General features: G+C 45.1%; 1 protein-coding gene across 1 annotated transcript in view; it reads right to left on the bottom strand.

Moving 5' to 3' along the window:
- Window positions 1-10,008, bottom strand: part of OIT3 (oncoprotein induced transcript 3) — a 669,633-nt gene extending 659,625 nt beyond the window's left edge. Inside the window, exon 1 of the mRNA XM_078643084.1 lies at window positions 9,675-10,008. Within this exon, the coding sequence (XP_078499210.1) occupies window positions 9,675-9,780 (106 nt within the window). The 5' untranslated portion in view covers window positions 9,781-10,008. The remainder of the gene's footprint in view (window positions 1-9,674) is intronic.
- Window positions 10,009-20,609: the final 10,601 nt, after the last annotated feature.

Genomic DNA, 20,609 nt, shown 5'->3' with positions numbered 1-20,609 from the left:
TTCCTTTCACAATTAGGACTCTTGGAATACTTCACTGAGCCTCTTTCTACGTGTAGCCAGGAAAGTCCTTAAAGCCAGCTGTCTTTTGGGCGAAATCAGAGCTACTACCGAAATGAGAAAGCCTACGGTTCAAGCCCACCATTTAACTTTACTGACCCCAACAATACATCCATATATTATTTTAATTGGCGACTATGAACGTTTCCTGTTGATACGTTTTAGATTGAATATTTTATATAGATCTTTAAGTTTTCCTGCAGTAAACGATTGGTCAAGAGTACTGTGCAAATGTCAGTGTGATGATGTCTCTGTCCCATCAAATATACATATTATGTTCTTTTGTAATTATTATGTTACACCAAGAAGGAGATAGATTACCCCTGTTTTAAAGAACTTTGGACTAAGACAGTGTTGACCCGCATTTTTAACACTACAATTTTTAGAAAATGAATTAGGTATGGCATCTGTTTGTGCTTGCTTAAAGAATGTTTTTAATCTTCGGAAATCCATTATTATGTGATTCTTAATTATGTATCTACCAGGCACTGAAATTATTTTTAATTGTATAATGTACTGTGCTTTTATGGTTATTTCTTATAGAAACCGAATAAAAATATTTGAATTGAATTGATTACAAATATATATTATAAATGACATAACAAAATACAACCCCTCTCAAAATGGATTATCAGAGTTGATCACAGTGAAAGTCTACCCCTAGAGTTTGTCAGTGGGGGTTGGTAACACCAAACTTCTTTCCTACTAGAGCAACCTGTGAGAATCCAAGTAACAAAATACCGTTCTGTCTCTTTTAACACGGTGTGATAACAATCCAGCCTTAAATGCCTATCAGCTTTAACATAAGCTTTTCTCGTAAAATAGGCCAGGCCTTGTGCATTTGTTGCAACTATAAATAATAAACCGAGCAGTCATAGAGAGTTGATCATTGAATCAGCCCCATAACAATCTGAGTCCATCTGTATTGACCATAAGATTTGCCACAAGGCAAAAAGTGCAGTACCTGCCGTCCTTTCATTATCATCATCGTCAAACTTTGTTTGGCCGCCAATACAACCATTAAAGTGCAATCATACGATAAAATAACATTAAGCCACAGGCACTCTGTACATATTCAATACATCATTTCTCAGCAATGTCACATGCTCAAACTGTCTGTTGTTGATCAGAAAGGCCATGTTCAGCCGTAATAATAAAATACTAAGGGGCAAATTTACAAGCCCCTTGCGCCACTTTTAACATGGGAAAAGTGATGCAAAAGTGGTGCAAGGGGCTTGTAAATAAGCCCCTAAGAGCATAGTTCCCCTCGAGCGAACCGCAGACCGCACAAATGAACTAACTCAAAGGCATGTTTCAACATCAGATAACTCCCTTTAGTGTTGATACGCGGACCTGTAAATGTAAATTGTAAATTGATACTTGTATAGCGCACTACTCACCCGCAAGGGTCTCAAGGCGCTTGTACGAATACCGCTGTGGAACCCATCCTGGCTTTCCCTGTGAGGTGTCCACTCCTGGGCACCCCCAAGGTGGAGGCCAGGCATCCTTAGCGTTGTGGGGGCCGTTGTGGAGATTAAGCAAGCTATTGCCCAGAGTTGCAGAGTGGGACTCCATGACTGGAATAGGCACCGAGGCGAGAATTATCAGGTCCGTGGAATTTTTGAGCCCAAGACCCGCCGAGGCGGGGAATTGAACCCTGGTCCCGGGCAGACCTCTGCATCAGGGTCTGCCGCTCTAACCATTGAGCCACACTTCTCCACTGCACTGTCTCTGACTTCTAATCTTCAACAGGGGGACCAGGTGTTGCTTGATTTCTAATCTTCAACAGGGGGACCAGGTGTTGCTTATATCTTATATAATGCCCGCAAAAGAAAACAAGGTGCAGCATAGATTGGCCAGAATGATCATTAGAATCAAGATTGTGCTGATAACCTAAAGGGAAAGCCAACAAGTATTTAACAGCGTCAGCCCTAAACCGAAATAATAATGCTCGAGCCCATATTCCTCCAGCGTTCCACAAATAGCTAGTAGGGGACTTTTCTGGACATAATCGCAAATAGTTTGCAACCGTAGGTTTAAGGGAATCTGCATCCAGTTTGTGGCCTTGTGCCTGTGCTAATAGGAATGCTTGAACTTGCTTTTTACCAGGTAAAGTGCAGGTTGCCGTTTTACAAAAGGCTTGACTAAGGCCGATTTCCTCAAAAGCGTTCTTCACAAAAGTCAACCAGGGTATGGACAAACCTTTATCGCATGCTAAGCAATTGCTAATTATCCCCCAGATTCATCATGCTCCTCTTTTGCGAGTCCTTAATAGCGATTATTAAGGAATCGGTATTAAAAACTCGCAAAACGGGATGCATGTAGAAATCGCAAAATTTATAGCGATTTCTACTGCTTCCTTATTTGCGATTAGCAATTAGCGAATCGCAAATAAGGAAGCAATTTCAAGGGTGCCAGGGTGTCCAAAGGACACCCTGTAGAACCCCTGAAATGGTGATTTACACTGGTGTTGTGCACACACATGTCCAAAGGACATGTGTGTGTGTGTAACATCCAACTTAGAAAAATGCACTAAAGTGCATTTTTCTAAGTTTTCGCTATTTACCACGAAGTCAGACTTCGCGGTAAATAGCGGCCAAAAATTGCGAATTCGCAATTCTATAATGGTTCATGAATTGCATTTAAGGAATCTCAAATAGAGATTCCTTAAATGCAATTCATCGCAATTTAGCGATTTCAAAATTTGCGATTTTTGCATTTGGGATGATGAATCCCAAATGCAAAAAAAGCGCTCGCAAAGGGCCAGATTCGCAGAATCTGGCCCTTTGGGAGCCGAATATTGCTTCATGAATCTGGCTGAATATCCCCTGTAAGGGCAGCTTCCTCCTTTTTCCACACAGACAACCAAAGCAAGGATGGAAGGGTACACAATCTATGAATCAAATACCCCAATCCCAGTGCTCTGTGGCAGATAAAGTGCGAAGTAGTGCAGGGGATACACAGTATCTTCATGCAAAAGCCATTTTCCCCTATTTGAACAGACGCACGCTCACCTATGCCCCATATCCACCCTACATGTAGCTACTGGGCGCACACTTAGAGGCATATATCTGCATCAGTGGGCTCACAGGCCTGCCTCCCAGTGACAAAGGGAGACTAAATGATGATCCAACCCATAACATGTGCAAAAGAGTAAACTAGGAGGTGTAGGGCTAACTGAGTGCGAGCAATTAGCGCCACATCGTCCGCATACTATAATGCTGGCAGGGGAGCACCTTTTTTCATAGGCACATCCTGGGTGCAGGCAGCCAATTCTGGTGTAGGGTTATTTATATGTAAAATAAATAACCGGGGTGCAACAACACAACTCTGATGAACTCCCTGCTTGATATCTATTTCATTGGACAGTTTCCCATTGGGGCCAAACATGACCCTAGCTTTCATGTTGGCAAGCAAGGTAGCTAACAAATGAACCTGTGTTATATCCAGGCTCATTCCCAGTAGGAGCTGCCAGAGCTTTGGCCGATTGACATGGTGAAAGCCATGGACAAGTCCATGAACGAGAGATAAAGTGGAGTTTTTTTTTGCCTCTGTATATATTCTCTGATTAGGTATAAACTCTGTGCTATTGCACCCACCTGGCTCCTAAAACCACATTGACAAGGGTTCAAGATTTTATTATCTTCTGCCCATTCCAACACCTATTATATATAACCCTGCCCACGATCTTTGCGGGTATACCAATTAAGGAAACTGGCCAATAACATAATATACTCCTTTTCAGCAGAAGTACACAAAATCTACTCAACCAAGTGCTGTGGTCAAATGAATCAATTTGCAGAGCCAAAGGTGTTCCCTCTGAAGATCTCTGAATGCTCTTTTTGAGTAGATTACATAATGTCTAGCCGTTGTAAACCCTAAAACTAAGAACAGGGGCTGGACGTTTTTCTTGGAGGCCATCGCTGTGCTAATGATTGTCTGGATTGTCGAATACCAAAGCTGCCTAGCTCTGATTCCATCTCATGACTCCTTTCTCCGTCCTGCGCTTCCTGCATCTTAATCTCACATGTGTAGCTTATTTTCATCCATACGTTTTCTGTTTGTCAGTTTTCCTATCCTTCTCTCTTTCCCTCACTTGCTCTTGGTCAAAGTCTACTGATGAAAAACAAGTTCCAGCCCCCAAACATGATAGTCGGTGGCCACCACCTGCAAGCACAAGCACACATTCTGCTCTTTATAGGACTGTTAAAGAATGTTCATGCCATCTACAAAAGGTATAAAAGTGCCATGCCCACATCATCCTAGGGGTGATCAAATGGAAGTGCCTTTTCATGTACTCTAACAATTGCACTGATTGCCTGTTGAGGTGAAGGATGAAAGTCAGTTCTCGACACAGAGACATGTTTGAGTAAGTTCCTGTGTTTGTTTCTAAATGAAAAAATTGGAGATGCATACACTTCGCTCCAGTAAAACTCGACCAACCAATATCTATGGCTCCCTCTCTACAAAGTGAATAGACAAATGAGTGATGTGTCAATTTCAAGGGTGTGCATGTCACCACGAGGAAGGTAAATATATTCAGTGTTCGTGAATAGCATCCTCGAGAATGGCTGCTCAGGAATTTGATGAGATGTGTGTTAAAATGTGTGTACGTTCCTTATAAAAATGCACAGGTGTACTACTAATATAAAGTCTCAATCATAGTAATGCTATGATTTGTTTTAGGGGACGAATGTTTAACAACATCAGTAGTCATTAATTGGGTGAAAGTGATTACTATGCACAGTGGTGCAGATTAAACTATTGGAAAAATGTATTTAGCTATGAACAATTTACAGGAAATACACATCACTGGACGGTAATGTTTAATTATGAGACACCATTTCGGATTCGGAAGCTGCTTGTCTTCTTGTGAACCAGTCGGGACGGGTTGAATCCAACTCCATGCAGGCTCGGTATGGGAAGCCCGAAGGAGGTGCTGGAGCCTTTGAGATGAGACTGAGGAAGTGAAGCTGTCAGAAGACATGAGGGCTTATATCGAGATTGTGGCTGGCCAGGTGGCCCGCCAGGTACGAGGAGGTATGCCCTCCACTCCCCTGGCAGAAGAACAGAAGAACTCCAAGATGGCGGGAATCTCTGCGCCTTCAGAGGAACTGGGCAAGAGATGAGCATTATCTGTGAACAGTCCTATCACAAGGGGAACACAAATAGATTCTGTTTCGATCCTCATAAAGATGGCTTAACCTGTGCCATTGTGTCCATCACAGTATCCCAAGCCGGCCATGAGCTTATTATGTTGGAGTAAATTCACTTCTTATCTAACCCCGCTCTTTTCAAGTCTGTCTTTTCAAAGGATGTATAGACGTATCATTGGTTAGTTTTCAGTTTAGCAGGTTTACTGTTCTAAAGTGCAAATCATACTTCATTGCTGGCTCGCTAAGCATATCAGAGGTGCTGCAAGAGAAATCGGGAAAGCTTAAAATGGATTCGCCCATTCTTCAATGGGCATTCAGAGTGGGTAGGGTAGGCATTGGAGCCCATTGGCTGGGGTGGTGAGGCACAGGGTTCTTCAGTGAATAGGTGAACACGAATGGCTTCCCCTTTCTTCCTGTCCTGTGCTCACACAGTGGTCTAAGAAAGTTTATGGCAGCGAGGTTGGCCGGCGAAGCCATTAGGGTACATCTGCTAGGCCAGAGTGAGTGTAGCTTGCATTGAGGGATAGTTTTTAGAGGTGAGTTTAGCAATGGAGAGATGGAAGAGTTACTTACCTTCTGTAACAATATATCTGGTAGAGACACAGTCTAGCCTCAGATTCCTTAACTTAGAATATCCCCCCAGGCGTCAGACTGGATCCGGAAAATCTTTTTTCCCCAGCAATACCTCTGCACGCCGGGAGGCGACGTCTCCCGGCTCCGTCCTGACGTAGCCAAGGGGGATTGCGAGAGGCTGGGCTAGATTACCTGCTGGTGCCTCTGGCCCGCCACATTGTAATGGAGGCACGGAGGGTCAGGCTAGTGGAACAAGCAGCAGCTGGTGGCAGCAGATGGCATGGTGCTTCCCTATTGGCATGTTTGACATTGTGCACTACTAGCCTCTTAGATGGGCCGCCGCATAACTGGGAAGTGGGTGAAGTAGGAAGGCCCGTTCAGCTACGAATATCACAGGTGCTTGGAGAGGCCAGGGCTGCAGCTCAACGGGGAGCCCAAGTACAAAAGATGGTGGTGGGGCAAGAGGACGTGGGAGGGGTTTCAGCTGAGGGCGCTTGGCTCCAGCAGCTGGTGGCACTTCAGGGAGGTAAACAGTGCCCTCCAGAAATGGAGGATTTGACAGGGGTGTTGGGAGACAAAGCAGTAGGAGATAGGGAGTGCTGGGTAAGGGTTTGGAGAGGGGGAATTTGGTGGATGATGAAAGTAGTGAAATACGAAGGGAAAAGCAAAAATGAAAAGTAATAGGGACATGAGTGATGGTAACGGGAGAATAAAGAGGCAGAGGGTAAGCCTATGGTTTATTCCGGTAAGGAGAAAGGGTGGCAGTGTAGGGGGTTGGTCTGGGGGGAGGAGATCTGAATTAGGAGGCAGAGAAGTGGAGTTGGGTAGATAAGAGAGAGGAAGGAGGGTCTGGTGCTTCCTAAAGAGGTACTGGGTGGAGCCGCCTGCCTGTTTGGAATGGGGACTAGATGAAATGAAGACTTAGAATGCTGCCTGTTCCTCCTGATAAACCCCGGTCTCATTCACCAACTTCAAGCGTGCTATCACCGGCAGCTTTCTCTTGACAACAGTAGCACCTGCTTTGATAATGGTGAGCCTGTTAATATTTTACAACATCAGTTGTGGTCACTGGGATGGTGCAATGAGCTAAAAAACGGTGTTGGATCTAGCCCTGATCTCTTGACTGGGTGAGAGTACTCTGCTTAATTCAGAGACTCTGTCCATCACCACCCCTTGTTGTAAATAATTTCGTCCACCCTAAGCGTGGAAGGGTATACTCAGATGTGAGTCCCTTGCTCATTGCACCATCAGGATTCAAGCAAGCCGGGCCGAAGACGGCTGTAATGCCAGAAACCGGTCCCCTGAAGCTTGTTTCCTTCCCAGTGTAAGAATTGGCTTTTGTAGTCTGGTCTGCCCTGTTCCCATGATGCACTGGGCCAGGGACAGACTAATTTGCATACAGCCAGGTTCTGAAACAGGGATGGTGCAATGAGCTAAAAAACGGTGTTGGATCTAGCCCTGATCTCTTGACTGGGTGAGAGTACTCTGCTTAATTCAGAGACTCTGTCCATCACCACCCCTTGTTGTAAATAATTTTGTCCACCCTAAGCGTGGAAGGGTATACTCAGATGTGAGTCCCTTGCTCATTGCACCATCAGGATTCAAGCAAGCCGGGCCGAAGACGGCTGTAATGCCAGAAACCGGTCCCCGGAAGCTTGTTTCCTTCCCAGTGTAAGAATTGGCTTTTGTAGTCTGGTCTGCCCTGTTCCCATGATGCACTGGGCCAGGGACAGACTAATTTGCATACAGCCAGGTTCTGAAACTGGGATGGTGCAATGAGCTAAAAAACGGTGTTGGATCTAGCCCTGATCTCTTGACTGGGTGAGAGTACTCTGCTTAATTCAGAGACTCTGTCCATCACCACCCCTTGTTGTAAATAATTTTGTCCACCCTAAGCGTGGAAGGGTATACTCAGATGTGAGTCCCTTGCTCATTGCACCATCAGGATTCAAGCAAGCCGGGCCGAAGACGGCTGTAATGCCAGCAACCGGTCCCCGGAAGCTTGTTTCCTTCCCAGTGTAAGAATTGGCTTTTGTAGTCTGGTCTGCCCTGTTCCCATGATGCACTGGGCCAGGGACAGACTAATTTGCATACAGCCAGGTTCTGAAACTGGGATGGTGCAATGAGCTAAAAAACGGTGTTGGATCTAGCCCTGATCTCTTGACTGGGTGAGAGTACTCTGCTTAATTCAGAGACTCTGTCCATCACCACCCCTTGTTGTAAATAACAGCGGTGATATATTGCATTGTGAAATGTAGGGAAGGAGATACCCTCCTTTTGAACACCCTCTAACTCGTGATTCGTAGTGAGTCGCAAAGTACACTTTACGAGTCAAAGGGACATTTCTGACTGACTGAGAACTTTTGTATATTGTGACTTGTTGTTACTCAGTCACAAAGCCTGTTATCCTTTCCATAACTAGACTAAACTTCGATCTGTGCACACTCCCAAGACAGTAGGTGTTCTACAATTGTCCAAACTACACCTCTGACATCTTGGGCCAAAACACACCAACTGGAAACCTTGAATCCACCAGACTCAATGTTTTAGGTACATCTGTGCCTCGGTGCGCTTTCTCCAAACTCTGATCTTGTCACTACATTTGAACTCTATACACCAGTAACTCCATCTCATCTCTACAAGGATTTCAAACAGCACAGAAACAGAAAAGTACTTTTTGGCAACTTAAAAAAGGTGGTGTGTGTGCCCCCGTCTAACTGTAAATATGGAATTCCATGCGCGTAGGATTGATTCACCAGGTAGTAGCTGTATATTTTGTACCCATTGTGAAATGTATGTCTATGCCAGTTTCAACCTCACAACTGGTGCAATTAACATATGCAGCAGCCAGTAGTTTGTCTAAACTATTTAAACCACCCAAACCTCATTGAGCTAGTAAATGCTATGTAAAAAGTTGCTGATAGGAATGTAATTGCTGTGACGTCAAAATATATAGGTAAATACTTGAATAAATAAATAGATAGAGAAATAAATAAATAGAAATATCACATTCATCTTAATATGTGTTTACGTTTGCAGGCTCCAATCAGCTAATTTAAAGTCTATCCCCCACCCCATGAAGAGTAATGAAGCTATCTACCATGACGGATGATGTCCAATGTTCAATATGGCAATATCAACAAGAGCGCGAAAGTAGGCCATTTTTCGCACATAAAAATATCCATGTTGAGGTTTTGCTAACCATCGTACAATTACTGTATATATTTACATTTCTTAATGATATTTTGAATCTTACTATTTTTTTTAGAACCGATCATAACCCTTAGGTTGATAACATCAATGGTGTTATACTGAAATGCTATAAACAAATGTTAAATACAATTTAGAATGTCAGAATAAAGAAAAGCAAAGACCTGAAGCCTGGTCTTCTTTTGCTTAGCGCCCAGACTGTGAAGTCAGATCCCTGAAACCATCAGCCTCAATGCAAAACTCCTACCCTTCATTAACATCTGAAGGTTCGAGCGCATCTTCCAGGCTAAATGTTGCTTTTCACGCCCATATCTCCACCCTCTACTGCAAAAAAATTAACATCAACTCAGTCCTGACAAAGCCGTATCCTGAAGCCATTATACGGCATGCCTGGACACTTTCACCCTTACAATAACATGGTGACTTCCAATCATCTCAGAGTGCTTAAATTACTGTTTTAAGTTCTTTTATTTTAATGGGTTAATCTGGAACAATTCAAAACTGCAACTCCCATAATGCATTCATCAGTTGGGTGTATAGCCAGCCAGCAAGGTAAGGTTGTTTCCAACGAGACATGGATAACTCTGGGTACCTTAGGTGGCACAGATGTATTCAGAAGAGGGATGCTGGGCCCTTTTAAAGGGACGGGAGCCAGGTGCAGGCCTGTGTTGCACTTACCTAAAGACGCCGCTAGCTGCAGTCTGGAGCACAGGCAAAGGCAGAAGAACAGGGAACGGAGTGCCCTCGTCGACAACGGGTATGCCACGGACTGCACTGCTGCCATCCTTCTTCAGCACTTCCTCTCCCACACCTTCAGACGGGAGCTCGCGTTCGTTCTCCTTCTCTCTGACGTACTACTTTATTTGGTCTCTTCCGAGTTACTTACTTGTCTCCCTCTGTTCTTTCGTTCCACCTTTCCGCTGTCTCACTGCCTCCTCCCTGTCTCACTGTCCCACTGTGCCCGCTCTCTCACTGCCCCCTCTCTGCCTCACTGTCCCCGCTCTCTCACTGCCCCTGCTCTGCCTCACCGCCTTTGACTGACTCTCCCGCTCTTTTTGTTTGTCTCCGTCACCGAGAGATCACCTTTATCGGTTGTGCTGGAGACTTTATCAAGGGAAAGCGGCGGGGCTGCGGCCTTGACCTCCGGAGAAGAGCCTGCTTTGTCAACAAGGTTATTTTTTGCTAATCGATTCGTGGTCTCATCCTCCTATTGTCTCCCTCTGCGAGCTGTCTGCAAAGGACTCCCCTCTTATCCGAAAGGGAACTGCGGCGGGGCAGCAGATACAGCTGACAGAGGATGGACACGCACCATCACACCCTACTATCATCACAGGCTTCCTCCCTTGTCTGCCACATCGGTCACAGGCCACCCAGAGCTATTTCTTCATGCGGGAACAGCCAACAAGTGAGGAAATGCAAACACTGGCCACTTGGAATAGGAGCAGACCCCACGCCCATCAGAGTGCGAAGGGACCCTACAAAATAGGATGTTTTTCAAGTACACCTCCATTCATTTGGACATTAGTTAGGACCCTATGACTGAATCCCTCTCCTTTTTATGGAAAAGGAAGTAGGCGTGACATGTGTGGAGTGCAGACCTAGCTAGGACCAAACAGAGCTCTGTGCTGAGGATCAAAAAGTAAAGAATGACCGAAGATATTGTAAAAAACAAAAGGAGAGATGAGAAGATCTTGGCGAAGGGGGTGCTTGACCTTCGGTACAACAATTTTATTAGGTACAATTTACTGATATGAATGTTCACCTCCCTTTGTACTGTAGGCCTAGTGGGCGGGTGTGGTAGTCCACAAGTTGTGTTAAAAGAGTGAAAAGGCAGATCTTCTAGGCATGACATACTTTAATTTCTTCACTCATTGGGTAAGCCTCGTGGGTTCACTGCAGCTCTCCTCCTTGGCCATCTTTATAGCAGATGAAGGTTTCAGCCAAATTAAAAACGAAAGGCGTATACAACGCAAATCTTTGCACAATGATCTCACTGCCTCATACACTAACTGAGAGCAAGGGGAGAACACAACATCTGTTTGTGAACATAACTTCATTCTACACTTTCAATGATGCTTAACGTTTTCATGTTTACGTCTCAACTTGACTGCAACCAGAAAAAAACAACAGTCACATTTTGTTGAACATTTTTTGGCAATCAGTTTTGTGGGTTTTGTATGTATTTTTCTAAGTATATTTTCCCCTTGGCTAAACCGCTCTCCCACAGGCCCACAATTCACATGTGCCCCCATAGATGCCAGGCCCTACAGAAGCTGGGACAGATTGGTCCCACAATGCACTGCTGCCCCTACAGATACCGGCCATACTGTGGCAGGAGTGCAGTTCTGACTCGCATATGTTGGACAGCAAATGTGGATAGAATGTACCTACAGCACACATTTGTCTCCCCAAGAGATGGGGGTAGAGATTGTGGCCACAACTGTCTTCTGGCCCTTGAGATGAATGGACACAATGTGTCTCCTTCAGATAGTTGGACAGATTGGGGTCAAAATGCACTTCTGGCCCTACAGATGCATGGATCGATTATGGTTTAAACGCCCTTCAGTCTCCAGAGATGCTAATCTGGACTGTGACACTTAGACACAGAGGGAAACTATGAGAGAGAGTCAAGGAGACACAGCAAGAGAGATAAACAGAAAGACAGGTAGAGCGAGGACGAGAGAAATATATGGGGAGTCAGACAGACATCAAAGACCCAGAAAAACAGAGAAAGACTGAAAAAATTTAGCAGCTTGTAAAGTGTGTCTCAAGTCTGCCATTGCAGAGCCTGTGTGCAGTCTGGTACTGCCATGTTGACTGGGCAAGTGCACCCACTTGCCAGTCCCGAAACCTTCCCTTTTATACATATTAGTCACCCCTACAGTAGGCCCAGGGCAGGATGCATTGTAGGTAAAAGGTAGGACATGTGATGTGTGTGGCATGTCCTAATAGTGAATTACAGACATTTTCGTTTTTCACTATTGCGAGGCAATTACCTGTTCCCCACAGGCCAGAATGGGCAGTTAGATTATAACATTTTATAATCCTAACTGACTCAGAGAACTAGGTAGAAATTCGAGTTTAGTATGCCTAAACTCAGAATGATAAAATACATCTTTTAGAGAAGTTGGTTTTAACATTCTGTGTTTGAAAATACCACTTTTAGAAAGTAGGTATTTTCTTGCCTAACTATCCAAGCCTGCCTCTGCTAGGTTGTGTATTCCTTGTATGGAGTTTGAGTGACAAGGGTTGGGGGAATACAGGAGACAGGGTGAGTCAGCACAAAGCTGAATAGAGAGATCTGCATGCAGATGGGAGGGAGGAGTTGCACCTGGGACCTGAATAGGGCTGTGCCTTTCCTCCACAATGCTGGCTCCACCTCCTGTGGTGTGTCTGATGTCCCTGGCCTGCACTGTTAAATGAAGAGAAGGAGTCCTGTAAACAAAGTGCTCCAGGACTGACCAGAGCTGGTTTGGACTCAGCAAAGGCCTCTCTGCCTTCAGAGAACAAAGGGAAAAGGAGTATAAATATTGGGACCCAGACCCAAGAACTTTTGATCACTTCTGGGAATCAAGACAAACCTTTGCTGAGGAGAAGAAGCAGGAAGCTGAAGGAGGAGACTACCCCTATGCTGTGTGTTTGGGGGTTGGCCTGCAGTGATTGCTTCATTGCCGAAGAAAGGAGAAAAGGACTGAGTGTGCTTTCTATCAACTTGAAGAAGAATCTCCAAGGGCTTGAACTAGAGCTTGCCTCTTGCCTGAAGTCTCAGGGATAGAAGACTTCACCAACCAGCCCCCCCTGAATTCCCTTGCTGGGAATTGAAGTGCCTGCTGTTGTGCTGGGCCTTCTGAGAGACTGCGTGTCGCTGGGAGCTGGAAGCATGGAGGCGTGTCGCTGCCGCAGCAGCTGTCGTCACATCGCTGAAGAAGCGAGCCACCGCTGCCGCTGTCATCATCGCATCGCTGAAGCGCGGGACGTCGCCACAGAGGTCGTCGTCACATCACCGGAGAAGTGCGTCGAAGGGCCTGTCGAGGCTCCAAAGATCATCGAATCGCCACACGGCCGTCGGTTGTGCACGCATCACACCAACGTTGTCGTATCACAACCAAGACACCATTTTGTCGCATCGCACTGGAGAAGAGTATCGCACGAGGTGCCATCTTGTCGCATCGTACTGGAGAGCAGTAAGAAACCGACGCATCAACTCCCCACACAGTAAGGATGCGAGCATCAACTCCCCTGCAAAGCAGTAAGGAAACGACGCATCCACTCCCCTACGTGTAAGGAACCAACGCATCACCTTCCCTGCGACCCTTTTGTTTTCTTTGCGTTACGCATTCATGGTACACTGAGAGTAAAGTGTTGCATTTTGCAACTTGAGAGAACTGAGCTATTTTATAACATTTTAAAGTCAGTGATGTAAGTGTTGTGTGTGAGTGTTAGGGCTCTGGTTGGGTGCTCCTCTCATAATCCAGCTGGCCACCATGAGTGCCCCACATGCACGCGCCTACCCTTCCTGCCGGCCAGTCTCAGCGCCCACACAACTTTTACCACAGCTGGAACATGAATGAAGCTGTATAGCAGGAGCACTTTCACTGCCATCATACCATCACAAACCACTAGAAAGCTTTCAAACAAGGGATTTTTACTGAGGAACCTCACTGTTTTAAGTGATTAAAAGCGCTCTGGTCCTTTCCCCTTTTTAAATACCAGTCTTTTAAAGCGCTGGCAAAGCCAATAGCTCTTGCCTATGCAAGAGCTATTGACTTTGGCTATGTGTTTTAGTCATTATGTATACCAGTGTGGCTGTTTGTTCAGCATGGCTAAAAGATAGTGGCGTGGAGCGTGGTGGGGTAGATTGGAGTGGAGTAGATTGGGTTAATTGGGTAGAATGTGGTAGAAAGGACTAGGGTAGATTGACGTAGAGTGGAGTGGGGGTAGAAAGGGGCAGAATAGAGTGTGGTGGATTGGGTAAGATTGAGGTAGAGTGGAGTGGGGTAGATTTGAGTGGGGGAGTTGGGTTGATTAGCGTGGTAGATTGGAGTAGGGTAGATTACATTTGGGTAGATTGGGGTGGAGTGGGGTAGATTGGAGTGGAGTGAGCTGGGTAGATTAGAGCGGAGTAGATTGGAGTGGGTTAGATTGATGTTGATTGGGGGTAGAGTGGAGTGGGATATATTGGGGTAGACTGGAGTGGAGTGGGGTAGATTGGGGAAGAGTGGGGTGGATGGAGGTAGGATGGAGTAGAGTGGGGTAGACCAGAGTGGCACTTTCAACCCCCTGGAGATATTTCACTGTCTGGGAGATTGATTAGGTGTCTTCTGAATTAAGGCAGAACCATATGGAATGTCTGTAGGAGTGCACCCCTGACAGGTTCCACTGAGGAAGCAGCCAACGTCAACAGGGGCTTAAGGTGGTGTTGCAGAGGCATACTGTGTGTTTAGCGTCTTTGTTTGTGTTGTTGGGTAGTCGACAAGCAGCCTTCCCTTTGGCCCTCAACCAGGGCCAGTCATGTGAGTTGGAGGGCAGGATCCCAAGTAGGTGTTTCAGGTGTTTCAGGTATTTCCCTTTTATCCAGCCCTTGAAGACCTCACTCAGGTATTTCTGTGGTTTCTAGTTTGTGTAGCTATTTAATACAGTCCAGGCGTGAGCGCATTTTACTAGGGTGGCCATGTTGTCTAAGAATGATAATATTCTGGATGTTTTGCTAACTGCTCTTTTACAGGTTCCATAGCTTGCTGCCGCAGGTCATAATTCTGCTAAACCAAATAGACCAACTGTTTTGTTGAGATAGTGTCTTGCGGGGAATTGGGATCCTTCGGTTATTTCCTTCCATGCGTTGTAGTTTATGATTTTGTCCTCAACGGATTTGAACCTATAGCAGGTGATGGCAAATACTGCTCGCCTAGCAAAAGACTGTCTTATTAACTCAAACTCCAACCTGACCTGGGCTGGTGGAGTATAGCTGGGTAGTTGGAAAATTTGCCTGTATATTCTTGCAATGGTGGTATCCAGAGTTTTTCGAGTCTCTGTCCAATAAGGCCTCACTTCCGTAAACCAGGGTAGGAACCACATTTGCCTGTGTAATTTCTAAGATCGGGCTATACGAATGGCCATTTACATTTCCAAACAGTGTCTTTAGCCCTGCTGCCAGGGCGTTCCCATTTCTTTTGATTTCTTCCTTGTGAGGTTTAAATGAGCCATTGCTGTTAAATAAGAGGCCACGATATTTATATTCTCTTATTTCATTTTGTTGGCATCAAGAAACCAGATTTCCTTTGCTTTTGTTCTTCTTCCAGAAAGTTTAATAATTTTTCTCTATTTGGTGTTTATTGCCAGTCCGTTCACAGAGGAGTATTATTGGGTGGCACACAGAAGGCGCTGCATGCCATCCTTATTCTGACTGATCACCAATTTGTCGACGTAGAGGAGATGAGAAAGTAGTGTGGAACCAAACTTTGGAGCGTTAAAATTGACAGAGGACAAGGCTGGGAGTAGGTCAGCCTGAAATAGTTTAAATAGCATGGGGCCAGGACACGGCCCTGTTTAAGTCTACTGGATGTTGGAATAGCCCTTGGTAGGTTGGCTCCGCTTCCCAGTTTGATTCTGACCTAGGTGTTTGGAGTATAGCTTTTCGATATCTCTTAGGAGCACCAGGGGTTTAAGCCATCTTCCTAGTTTCCTCCAAAGCCTGTTTCAATTGATGCAGTCAAGAGCACCTTTATAGTTGATGTAGCAAAGGTAGAGAGGGAGTTTGGTGCTTTTCGAGGAGTTGATGATTAGTAACAGGGTCATGATGTTTGTCAAGGTCCCAGGGTTTTTGGGGTGGATCTAGTCTGGTTGGGCCAAATGATTGAGTTTATGGTGGCCCATTCAAGAAGGTGCTCCAATAAAATGCTCCATAGTATTTCGCCTCATTGCCAACCAGGGGTATCAATTTGAAATTTCCCTGGGTCTGATTTGTTTCCTCCCTTGTAAATAGGCGATACGAACAGCAATGGTTTCTTCATGAGGTCAGGGGAGCGTCGCTCCCCCACCTGCTGCGAGCCATGCTTATATATTAAAAAATAAATTGGCAATGAAATTATTTAATTGCCATTTTATTTTGAATACTAAGCATGGTGGTGGGAATGGGTTAGATTGAGTGGGGTAGATTAGACTGTTGTGGAATAGGAGTGGGGGAGATTGGGTTAGAGTTAAGTGGAGTGGGGTAGACTGTAGTGGAGGGGTAGATTGTAGTGGAGTGGATTGTGGTAGATTGGGTTAGAGTGGGGTAGACTGGAGTGGGGTGGGTAAATTGGGGTGGGGTAGATTGGAGCGGAGTGGGGGAGATTGGGTGGATTGAAGTGGGGTAGATTGGGGTAGATTGTAGCAGAGTGGGGTGGGGTAGACTGAGGTACATTGTAGTAGAGTCAGATAGATTGGAGTGGAGTAGGGTAGATTGGAGTGAGGTAGAGTGGAGTGGGGTAAGTGGTGTGGTCTGGAGGGGCATGGAGTTGAGTGGCTTGTTGTGTCGTGGAGTGAGTGGTTTAGATTGGAGTGGCATGGAATCAAGTGGCATGTCATAGATTGTCTTAGAGTGGAGGGGTTTAGAGTGGAGTGGCATGTCGTACAGTGGAGTGTTGTAGAGTGGGGTGTTATGGAATGGAGTGGCGTGACAGAGTGGAAGAGCATTAAATGGAGTGGAGTGGCATACCATGGAGTATGTCTAGTGTAGTTGCGCACTGCATTTACAGACAACACATTTTCAATTGAAATTACCATTATATTTGCACCTATACATGGTGTTTCTGCACACAAACGATAATGTATGCAAATGTAATCAGCTAGGGTATTGATGTGTTTTGATCATATTCAAATATTTGTTTTTACCACACTTCAGAATTACAAACAAATTTGCTTCATTTGTACTAATTTTGATATATTCTGAAACATCAGCTCAGTTAATTTTTTTGTGTGCAAGAAAAAAAACATCCTACACCCTCTCCTCTTACATGGATACTTAGCAGGATTGTCACATACATTCTTCCACTTTGAAGCCAGAGAAACGCCAAACTCCCTCGGAAAAGAGTGTTGTGTAGTTCTTTAAAAATACAGAGGATCTGCGTGTTTGTAGGTAACATAAACTAAGGGATTGGTGTCTAGGCTAATTCCGGACACCCCCAAAGGATATGTCAACCTGTAGCCCAGCTAGCTCACAGTGCCACCATAAGCCCACTAACCTTACCAAGGAGCGAATAGTTTCCGGTATGATCGAACATGACAACCCTTGATCCTTCAGAGATCTTGGAAACAGTACAGTACTTTTCGCTTGGTCAATCGTATTCACTTAGTCTCAGAGAGATACACAGAATAAACGTTGGGGACGTTTTCAATGAGCATTTATTGAACCAGCGTCATTCTAGCATAAAACATGTTTGCTGTGACAACCATTAGACAGAAGCAAATGTAAAAGATTACAAGCACCAACAGAGTACATAGAAGGTAGAATTCTACCATGGTGCTAATACAGTGAATATATGCAGGCATATAAACATGAAAGTAAGCAAGCTTACTCCTACAAAGCGGATCCTACCTAAGTATACATAGCATGTATGTGGGTTTAAAGCCAAGAATCCCCTAGGAAAGAGCCAACCTCATTACCTGTTGGGAGAGAATGAAAGACCCGGTCTTGGTCATGAGTTGGACACTCCGTAAGTTACGTCAGACCCCTGCGTGCTGGAGCTTGTGCATGCAGAGACCTTAGTGTCAGTATGGAAGCATCTCCTCTCTCAATCTAGTGAAGGTGTGGTTATTTTTGTGCTCTAAAGATAGCCTCAAGGTTCCTACCACAATCGATATGTTGTTAGCATGATTATGTAAATGAGTCTAAATCATTACTTGCAATTATGCAAAGTAGTTCTGTCGTCCTAAGATGAAGATGACCATGACTTTTATACAGAGTCTGTTAATCCTATTATGTACGTCATGTGCAGGGGACCTTTCTAAGAATCCTTATATGTAATAAATGTAGCTAGTTTCAAGCAAACCGATCGGCATTTATTCAGCACATAACTGGGTAAAAGGTCAATGCTAGAACCGTTATGCAGAGCAACATAGGACTAATATAGATGAACGGCATTTGCTACTTGGCCTAGTTTGGGGTACATACTTGCCTATGCGTTTGAATGCACAGCAAAAATGGCAAGATAAGAACAAGATTAAGAACAATATTTAAAGGCTTGTTTACAGAAAACAAGTTTGTGGAAGAATACAGTAAACAAGGTTTGGGCAGCGGGAGGGACAAACTCATGCTTGACAGCCTAAAGCAAATGAAGTCAGCAAATAGAACGCCAGACAATGTGAGTTGCATACCACAAAGCCAATGGTAAGCAAAGGGAAGAATGCATTCCTAGGTCAGCTTTCTGAATGTCCACCAGATGTCTTTAACAAACCAGACAGAACACCAGACAGATGAACTATCTGGTAGGCTTCGACCTAAAAAGTAAATTCACTAGGTATGTATAACATTTTCTGCATTTATGGTATTTGGATTACCCCCACTACAAATTCATTCACACACTTATTCATGAATGCACTCACTCAAAAAATCAGGCATCTATTCATGCACTGATCCATTCATTTATCTATCCATGTAATCACATTTATCCCTACTGATCCACCCAGTGACTCATTCGTACATTGACTCAGTAACCCAATCACACCAACACACACAAGCACACCGGCACGCCCACAGTTTTTTTAAAGGCAGCACTTGTCATTCCATTTAAAAAGCCAGATCTCTCTGCTTTCTAAGTGCTTGCTTATCGTATAATGGGAAAGGTCTGGAGCATACTGAGATGCTTGGGTGCTATGTACATTGTGTATTCTTGCACATTGGGAACATGAGTTGAATAACAGTGCCTGTTTGTGGACATCATTTGATTGCATTGAATACACAAAGCAAGGTTATGTCCCAATTGCTTACTGGTAATCTCCATGTTTTACCAATTCTCATTCAGTCCATATGCATAAGAGGGGACTCCTTACCCGAGACACATAACCCTCTATTACTATGAATAAATCAGTTTCCTTGTCCCACCTAGACGATGTAACCCTTCTTCCTTTTCTGAGACTTTGGCCCACCCCCTTTACCCATAAGGTCCCAACCCAGTGAAGACTCCTCCTGCTTTCAGATACCAAGCACTAAACACCGCAAACCCTGGAATAGCAGCCACAGAAGAGGCTCCTGTAAGGAAGGGAAGGCAAGAGTGTGGATGGGAATGAGGAAAGCTAGGGCTCGTAATAATGAAGATTATGGGTAAGTAATTAAGACATTACCACCCATTTATCTTCTTTGTCACAGTTCTTGTGTACATGAGGATGTACTAAATTGACTACTTCACTGTAGGCATCCCAAAAAGTCAGAAGACAGGAATGCTGCACAAAGTGCAAGTCAGGAGCACTGTTCCCTCGAAGCTGCGCGGCTGTGCATGCGCGCACCTCAGTGCCCCCGGGCGCGCAGTGCTGTGGGTGTGGCGCGCACACACATAACAAGAGGATTCACGCCACCACTGCAGCGCGAAAAACAGGCATTTCGAACTTGCCGAGGAAGAGCCAAATTTCTTTTGTTTTCTAGAGTGAGGCTCTGGAGCTCACTGTGTGCTTTTGTTTAAAGCATTTGTGTTAATTGCAGAGCATGATGATCTGCGATTAACATGAATGCTTTTTAAAACAAGCATTGAAAATGCAATAGGTCTCGCAATAGAAGAGTTTAACTTTTTTTGTTTTGCAAATGGATGAGTGGCGTTGCGTGGATGAGTGGCGTTGCGTGGATGAGTGGCGTTGCGTGGATGAGTGGCGTTGCGTAGATGAGTGGAGTGTGAGTGGCGTTGCGTGTGTGAGTGGCGTTGCGTGTGTGAGCGGCGTTGCGTGTGTGAGTGGCGTTGCGTGTGTGAGTGGCGTTGCGTGTGTGAGTGGCGTTGCGTGGGTGAGTGGGGTTGGAATGCAATAGGTTTCGCATTAGAAAAGTTGTAGTTATTGGTCTTGTAAATGACATAATTTATTTATTTTTTCGTTGTTAAAATTGCTAAATTGATGGCTTTGTCATTTACAATGCCAATAGTTATAACTTTTGCGAATGTGACACCTATAGCATTTGGAATGCAACATGTTTTGTATTTACGTGACTTATATGGCAGCTCTGGTCGTTATGCTACATCTCTAGATAGTTTTATCTTTCGCAAATGTGACACCTATTGTAACACAATATGTGTTGTGAGGGTGAGTGAGGGTGAGGGGTTGAGGGTGAGGGGGTGAGGGGTTGAGGGTGAGGGGTTGAGGGTGAGTGAGGGTGAGTGAGGGTGAGGGGTTGAGGGTGAGTGAGGGTGAGGTGTTGAGGGTGAGTGAGGGTGAGGTGTTGAGGGTGAGTGAGGGTGAGGGGTTGAGGGTGAGTGAGGGTGAGGGGTTGAGGGTGAGTGAGGGTGAGGGGTTGAGGGTGAGTGAGGGTGAGGGGTTGAGGGTGAGTGAGGGTGAGTGAGGGTGAGTGAGGGTGGGTGAGGGTGGGTGAGGGTGGGTGAGGGTGGGTGAGGGTGGGTGAGGGTGGGTGAGGGTGAGGGGTTGAGGGTGAGTGAG

This window comes from Lissotriton helveticus, chromosome 5_1, assembly GCF_964261635.1.
Source record: "Lissotriton helveticus chromosome 5_1, aLisHel1.1, whole genome shotgun sequence".
Classification (NCBI taxonomy): domain Eukaryota; kingdom Metazoa; phylum Chordata; class Amphibia; order Caudata; family Salamandridae; genus Lissotriton; species Lissotriton helveticus.
The sequence above is the reverse complement of the archived record's forward strand: the minus strand, read 5'-3'. Positions and strand labels throughout refer to the sequence as shown.